The sequence below is a fragment of the Apodemus sylvaticus genome, chromosome 12, assembly GCF_947179515.1.
Source record: "Apodemus sylvaticus chromosome 12, mApoSyl1.1, whole genome shotgun sequence".
In the NCBI taxonomy this organism is placed as follows: domain Eukaryota; kingdom Metazoa; phylum Chordata; class Mammalia; order Rodentia; family Muridae; genus Apodemus; species Apodemus sylvaticus.
In genome coordinates this window covers 62,289,989-62,297,949 of record NC_067483.1, presented here as the reverse complement: position 1 = coordinate 62,297,949, position 7,961 = coordinate 62,289,989, and the positions used below count along the sequence as shown (strand labels likewise).

The 7,961-nt window shown below is 48.3% G+C and overlaps 1 protein-coding gene across 1 annotated transcript; it reads right to left on the bottom strand.

The window, feature by feature from the left end:
• Nucleotides 1–584: 584 nt before the first annotated feature.
• Nucleotides 585–7,741, bottom strand: LOC127697055 (40S ribosomal protein S27-like). Its single transcript, XM_052199923.1, has 2 exons — nucleotides 7,673–7,741; nucleotides 585–1,072 (listed from the first exon to the last, which is right to left on the bottom strand). The coding sequence occupies exons 1-2, from the start codon at nucleotides 7,739–7,741 to the stop codon at nucleotides 821–823; spliced, it is 321 nt and encodes a 106-aa protein (XP_052055883.1). The 3' UTR covers nucleotides 585–820.
• Between the last annotated feature and the right edge of the window lie 220 nt (nucleotides 7,742–7,961).

Below are 7,961 nucleotides of genomic sequence, written 5' to 3'. Positions count from 1 at the left end.
TTTGTATTTTTGTGTCTCTGTTTGCCTCTGTGTCTCTGTTTCTCTGTCTCTGCCTCTCAATCTGTGTTTGTCTGTTTCTGTGTCTGTCTGTCTCTGTGTCTCTTTATGTCTCTGTCTCTCTGTCTCTGTCTCTCTGTCTTTCTGTCTGTCTCTGTGTCTCTGTCCTTCTGTCTGTCTCTGTCTCTCTGTCTTTCTGTCTGTCTCTCTTCTCTGTGTCTGTCTCTGTCTCTCTCTCTGTCTCTGTGTCTCTGTCTGACTCTCTGTCTCTGACTGTCTCCCCTGACCCCTCTCAGTTTCCTGCTGCTGGGAGGTAAGAAGCTTTGACCCCCTGTGCTCTTCCGTTACAATCATTCTGAAACTTCGGAGACCGTGAGCCAAAATCGATACCTCTTCCCACTGTTCTGCCCAGGTCTTTGTGACAGGGAAGGAATGTCTGGCTCACATATGATTCACCAATTTTCTCTGGGGGCCTCAGAGAAAGAATGAGAGGGAACATTTTGTTCTATTTTCCTATTAGATCGTGCTTTTAATGATTTTAAACAACAAATACACGAGTGACAGAATCCAGAGGATGGGGATGCATTGCAGGGGAGGCAGGTCCTTAGGCAGCTGGGACAGTCTAGCCTTGGAGCTGGGAGGGGGTTGTGTAAGTCTGTAACCCAGCATGGTGGAGGCTGATTCAGCATGAGGCAGAGTGGGCTGGACATCTTCTACACCTCGCCCTTGGAGCTCAGACTAGGTTTTTGTTTGTTCTTGTTTGTTTTATTTATCCAAAAATGTGTCTATTGGGATAGTTCTCAGTCATCTTGAATCAGTGCTTTCAGTGCTGCTTCCCTATGGGCGAGCATCCTGTCAGCCCAGCTTTCCTGCCTGGAGGCTGACAGAGGACAGTGGAGCAGTCATCACACAAGACTACCGTTTGCTCATGGCTAAAGATAGCAGTGACTTTATAGCATCCTGGGCATTTCACATCCCTAAAGTAGGAACTGGGGCTCTGCACCAGGTACTTTTTCTTGTGTTTTCTCTTCTCCTCTTCTGGAGAGGGATGAAGATCCTTTGAGAGAGGAATATTCTTGTCAGGAGATCATCACTGCTGGTTTTATTGAGACAGGGTCTTGTTACATAGCCCAGACTGGCTTTAAACTAGTACTTGGTAGCCCAGGCTGGATTTGAACTTTCAACCCTTCCATCTCAGCCTCCAGAGACATGACAAACATTAAGCATATTAAAGCACAGTCAAAATATACAAAAGAATGCACGATGAAATGTAACAACTCTCCCATTCATTACCCATAGGCTCCTAGAGGTAGTTTTCTGATATTGTGTTAGACTTTTCTTCATGGAGACAAGAGGTATGTTGTGTCTCCTGTCCTTCCCAGACAGGGAGCCATAGTGGCACCCTGGTAGGAGCTTGCTCTGTGCTCCTCAGGGTTGTGGCTGGGACTGGGTCTGGTTTTAATGGTGCAGACACTGGTTTTCTGCTCAGGAAAATGTTCCCTGGAGCACAAGCAGTTCCCTGGAGTCCTTCAGGGTTTTAAAACATTCACTCTCGGTTCCAGCTCCAGTTACTCGGCCTGCCTGGTGTGCTGCGGGGACTTAACAGCAGCAGAGAGGAAGCAGTGGGGGCCTGGGGGCCTGTCTGCATCCCTCCCCCACACATTCGTCAGAAAACAATCTCTTTTCTCTGCCCTTCCCTTTCCCTGCTTGCCCAGGCACAGCCTGGCGCCACTTTGTGATGAGTTGGTGTCAGGTGTCAGGGCTGTGATAAAGGAGTGAGTCAGAGTGGCTGCCACCTCTTCCCTCCCTCTGTAACCATACCAGTCCCAGGGACCACCAACCTCTTGATCACACAATCAGAACCGAACAGATTCTGTAGCTGCATGAACCACCACATACACTTCCATGAGCACCACATAGCCTTTTAGCCACACCACATTTCCCTCTGCAAGTGCAACACTGTAGCCATCTTCTCAATGTGTGTTAGGTTGTCACTTAGGGCCCTGTGCAGGACCCTGAAGCAGGGCTGGGAATAGGGTAGAAGAGACTTACCTGTGTCTCAGCTGCTCACTGGCTAGGGCTCCTTATACAAGAGTGTGGCCTCAGGACTCCTGAAACCCACTTTCTCAACGGAGTTGGATTCGACTGCTGAATTATGTCTGCACAGTCTCTGTGAGTGATGGATAATTTCAATTCTGAAAATGAGATAAGAATCAGCAGGGAGACTGGCCCCTGGGTATGTCTGTGGGGTGTTCTTTCCAGAGTGTTAATTGAGGTGGGTAGATCCACCCACTGTGTGTCACATCACACACTGTGTGTCACATCAGGGGTTGGCCTGGGATCCTGGACTGTATGAGGAGAACCCCAGCCGAGCACAAACATTTGTTATTATTCCCTTACCGTCCTGATTTCAGATGTAACGTGACCAACCAGCTGCTTCAAGCTCTGGCTGCCTTCCTGTCCCCACCATGATGGACTGTCCCTTAAACTGTGAGTTCAAATGAACTCTCTCAAGTTGTTTTTGCCAGACTGTCTTCTCACTCCAACAGAAAAGAAGGCAAAGCAATGTGGCAGGGGTCTGTACACTGTCTGTCGGCCCATCCTGGCTTCTGGGTCGGCTCAACCAAAGACGGGGCTCTCGACCCAGGAAGTGCGAGCGAGCGAGCGAGCATGTTGGAAGCTGTGAGCTGAGGCTGAGCTACCTGTGTCCGGCACAAGTCTTTCTTCCTGCTGTCTCCGCATCCGTTGTCGTTTACCCCTGTGGCCACAGCTGTCTGCCTACTCCATCACCCAAAGCCTTAGGCATTTGTTTGCCCAGGGAGCAGGCTTGGCACCTGCTGTGTACCTGCACAGTGACAACCAATGGAGTCACCAGGGGTTTCTGCTTCTTATTAGGACCCCAAGATGGAATGTAGAGGGAAGAACAAAGGCAGATTGCAATTTCCCCCACTCTCCAGGAGTTCTGAGGGCTTAGATAGGAAGTGTGGGTGGCGGTGCTACTGGCGGACATGAAAGGAAGCGCAGGATGGGGACACAGAGGGCACGGTAAGAAATAGGTTGGGGTCACTTCTTAAGTGTGAAGTTGGTTGCACCAGGGGAGCAAGCTTGTGACTTCATATCTCCTGTGGGGCAGAAAGCCCAGCTCTGAGGCCATAGCAATTGGGAGAGAAGGGGTGAGGTAAGGCTACAAGGATGTCGGAAGCTTCTGCTGAGGAGGTTGGGCTTTACGTAACAAGCGCCAGAGTCACGAACACAGGAAGATGATTCAGCCAACACATGGTGGCTCAGGGAGACAATTCTATCTTCTGTGAGGAGGTCTGTGGAGAGGGGGCGCAGACTCAGGTGTTAGCATCATAGCAGCCAGAGCAAAACACATAGCCAGAGCAAAACAGGAAGCCTGAGGGGCAAAGATGGATTGTGGGGAAATGCAGGCACTCTGGCCAAAATGTGGGGGGTTCTAGTAAAGACGAGGCTCAGTGTAGACAGGAAGAGTTAGGAGTTAGGAGACAAGTAGGCAGGAGGGAGCAGCAACGGTGGGGGGTGGGGTGGGGGATGGGGGATGGAGGATAGGGGTGGGGGGATGGATGGGGGGTTTCTAGGTCTGAGGGAGCAGTATTTAAGAGCAGACTCTCTCGGACCTTCCCACATGCAGGGGAGAAGTGGACAGTCTCACAGCCTGCTGGCCTTTCCATTTGTCAGAGGCAGGGGAAGAGCAAGCTCTCCTCCTGCAGGGGATTGCTAGTTCTGCTGACAGGTGCCCCATGCTTCCTGTTTTCTGATTTTAGAGAGAGCTATGTTTTTCTTCCATGGAAAGAGGAAGTAGTCCCTACAGCTGCCCCAACAGTGGCCTCTGGGCTTTACCAAGGCATGTCCCTGGCTTCCTAGAGGGCCTCCGAGTCCTCTCCCAAGATCCCAAGCCTGTTGGGCAGTGAGAAAGGTTTTCGTTGCCTTACCTACTTCTAGGCCAGCATTTCCCAACTGTGATTAAAGGAGCGCCCACCCACCCAGGGAGTTATAAATAACCCTCTTGCCCAGGCAACGACAGAGATCAAGTGAACACGGTCTGAGGGGAAGAGGGTATTCGAAAGCACCCGGGAGGAGGGAAGATTGCAGAGTACAGCCAAGCTTGGCAATCTCAAGTCCAAGAACATGTTCCTGTCAATGTTGCTATTAACAATGGAGCAGGGTCCTGATCTATTGAAAACGAGGCCAGGCCAGGGAAGAGGTTAGCAGGGGAAAGGAAAGCGCATTACTGATGGGAACTGCTTCTTAGTTACAAAGTTGTCTATTTCCTTTCTGTCAGACAGCTGTGGGCATCTGGACTGGACCTTGTTCCTGTTCTCTAGGGTAGGGACAATTCCACATGCACCTGTTCTTGTCTCTAGCACAGACCCAGGCTGTCCTGCACATGCGTAGCTTGGGCTGCCAGGCTAGCCTACTGTAAAGCTGTACAACTAAAGCAACAGCCACCTACTGTTCAGACTTCCTGGAGTCTGGAGGTTGAGTTCAGGCTCCTATCAGGGTCTGGTTGTGGTGAGGACTCGCTCACTTCCTGGCTTGCAGATAGCTGCTTTCTGCATCTTCAAATGACAGAGGGAACTCTGGTTTCTCCTCACGAGGTTAAAACCTCCAGGTTCATGACGTCACCTAGAGCTAATAATCTTCCAAAGGTATCCCCCACTCCCCCATTCATGGAATCAGGGAGAGAGTACTGATGACTTTCCTCTATACTTGTGTGTGTGTGTGTATATACACACACACACACACACACACACACACACACACACACACACACGTGTCTTCATTGGCCACACAGGCTACCTAAGCAGGAGGAAGGGGGAGAGTAACTGGCTGCTCTTCTTGGCTGATCTGGGGAAATCTGCCTGAGTGTCTTGCAGTTGTGCACGCGCACTGCACTGCCTGTCATCTCGGATGGATGATCAAGTCATACAGATGCGGCGTCTTCAGTATTTCCGGCTCTGCCTCGTGGGCAGCGCCTGGCTCAGCTCAGGAGCCCCAGTGGCAAGTCTGTGCTTTGATATTGACTGCATTTCCTCTCTCTGGGTGATTTCTTCAGAACTGCCACCTCATTAGTGTTCTTTGTTCCCCACAATTCTCCGGGGTTTATATAATGATACTCGATTTATATATTTTAATGCATATATTCCCATTTCGTTTCATTCAGGGAACAGGAACAAGGGTCCAGTCCAGGTGCCCATAGCTGTCTGGTAGGGAGGAAATGCACAACTTTATAACTCAGAAGCAGTTCACATCGATAATGACCTTTCCCTGTACTTTTCTTTTTAAATACCTTTTTGTTTTACGTAGGCTGTGTACTGTTTCATAACTTACATTTTAAAAAAAAATCAATGATTGTTTGCTTTATATCTCTAAGGATCTTGAATATTTTTTCATAATACTTATTACTACTTGGCATAGTATCCTCCCTGCCGTGTGTGTGTGTGTGTGTGTGTGTGTGTGTATTTGTATGAGTGTATGTATGTGTGAGTGTATGTGTGTGAGTATATGTGTGTGTGAGTGTATATGTGTGTGTGAGTGTGTATGAATGGGTGGATGTGTGAGGGTATATGTGTGAGTGTACAAATGTGTGTGAGTGTGTGGATGTGTGTGAGTGTGTATGTGTGAGTGTGTATAAGTGTAAGTGTGTATATGTGTGAGTGTACATATGTGTGTGAGTGTGTGGATGTATGTGAGTGTGTATGTGTGAGTGTGTATAAGTGTGAATGTGTATATGTGTGAGTGTATATATATGTGTGAGTATGTATGAGTTGAGTGTGTGGATGTGTGTGTGGATGCGTATGTTTGTGCGGATGTGTGTGTGTGAGAGTGTGTATAGTATGTATGTGTTTGTGGGTAGAACAGATGTTGATGTCAGGTATCCTGCTATATTGCTTTCAACCTTCTTTTGAGACAGGCTGAGCCTAGAGCTCACTGATTCAGCTGGGCAGACTGGCCATGAGCTTTAGGGAGCTGCCTCTCTCCTCCCCACCCCACAGCTGAGACTGGACCCTCAGGCTGTGCCCATCTTTGTTTAGGTGAGTGGTGGAGATCCTAACCCAGATCCCCATGCTTGCACGGCAGACTTCCTAACTGAACTCAGTTCCTAACAGGTGCTCTTTCAGGCTTTGCTAACCTAACCATCTCAGCCTTGCTTTCTAAACTTTAACCTTTTTCTGTTTTATCTATTACTGCTAAGTGTTTGGAGGGGCCCTTGAATCATCAACTTACAGCGCCTGGAAGTCCTGTAATTAGAACTCATTTAGAAGACCATCAAACCTATTATAACAGGGCCTTAGGGGTTTACTCTTGAAACTGCAGAATACTGATGTCTGGCACTGTTAAAGTTCACCTTGTTCCTCCTCCTCACTCTAGGAGGGGTGGGGGTGGGGCTGGGGAGGGAACAGAGGCCAAGGGATTTGCTTCAGGCCATGCATCTTGTTAGTAGCAGACCGAGGACGGCAAACCTGATTCCATAGCCTGGGGCTTTGTGCTTTTGCTTTGAACATCCACTTTCTTTCACAGCATGACCTGCCTCTGAGCCTCACAGTTTAAGGGCCAGCTCTGGCTGCACTCTGTCCCCGTGGTCTTTCTCTCCCCAGGCATATGGCACATAAGTGGGAAAGGAAAAGATTGGACTTTAATAATTACTTGGTGACAGCCCAGGAGAGTCTCTGCATGGGTCCCGGGCCCCTCAACGAATGAAATCACATTTTATATACGTCACTGCCCTCTAGTGGCCACAACGAAGTCTACCAGCGGGATGAAACGTGAAGGCAGACTCAGGTTCTCATAGTCGGAACTCTGAGGCCTCTGGAAGTATACACCGGGTCCCATTTATTTTGTATTCCAGTACCAAAAGCATAACATATATGCTTATAGAACCAAAGTCTATTCTCTGATGCTGGCCATCTGAGGACCACTGCCAAGAGAAATGTGACAGGAGCCACTTAGTAACAAGATTCTCAAGTCACAGAAAGAAGTAGCTGTTAAGTGCTATATTCTACTTGACACAAGATGCCCAAAAAATTATCATTTAAACATCAAACAATAATTAATATACAAAATGAAACAGATCTTCTTCTGGTACTGTTTCATTCTATCTTTTCTTTATTTTTCTCTTTCTTTCTTTCTTCTGATTTTTTTTTTCAAGACAGGGTTTCTCTGCATAACCATCCTGGCTGTCCTGGAACTTGCTTTGTAGACTAAGATGGCCTCAAACCCACAGATTATTTATCAATTCTGCCTCTAACCCTAAGTCTGAGTGCTGGGATTAAAGGATTAAAGCTCTCTCTCTCTCTCTCTCTCTCTAAGATGGGTTTTGTGTGTCCCGGGTCACATAGCAAAGAATGACCTTAAACTATGGGTCCTCCTGCCACTAATTCCTGGCTGCTTGGCTTGAAGATGTGTACCCACGATGCCTTGTTTGTGGTGCTAGGATTGAACCTAGGGTTTTGTGCTTGCTAGTCACATTCTAACAACTGAGCCATAGCCCCAGCCCTGGTCCTGAAGTTCTGAACTCTGGCATGGTAAATCCAACCTCTCCATTGGCCTGGCCACACTGTGCGTGCCCGCTAGCCGAAGGTGTCTTGTGGCTGCTGCACTGGGCAGTGAAGACGAGGGACAGCATTTACAAAGTTGGTTCTTGTTATCGCACCGACAAATGCAGGTCCACGAGGAACCGTTCCACCAGTCTGCAGCAAGATAAGAGAAACACGAAGAACATTTCTAATGTGCAAATTCAGCATAAGATTATTGACTGTCTTTTTAAGTCCTCTGTACTTAGTTGCTGCCACTGTTTCTTTTCTTCTCTGAGAGGATGGTCCCAGCAGATGGTACTTTATTATTGAGTAGCACAGATGTGATCCCTTTCAGGGTCCCCTCTCACCCCCTCCGCCTACGATATCCACCGACTCCTGGAAACTACTGTCCTGCTTAGACAATTG

Coding starts and splice junctions, on each gene's coding strand:
- LOC127697055 (XM_052199923.1), bottom strand. CDS start 7,741: ATGTTCTTCGTGTTTCTCTTATCTTGCTGCAGACTGGTGGAACGGTTC. Junction 1,073..7,672: donor TCGTGGACCTGCATTTGTCG/GTGCGATAACAA, acceptor TCTCCTGACAAG/AATATTCCTCTCTCAAAGGA.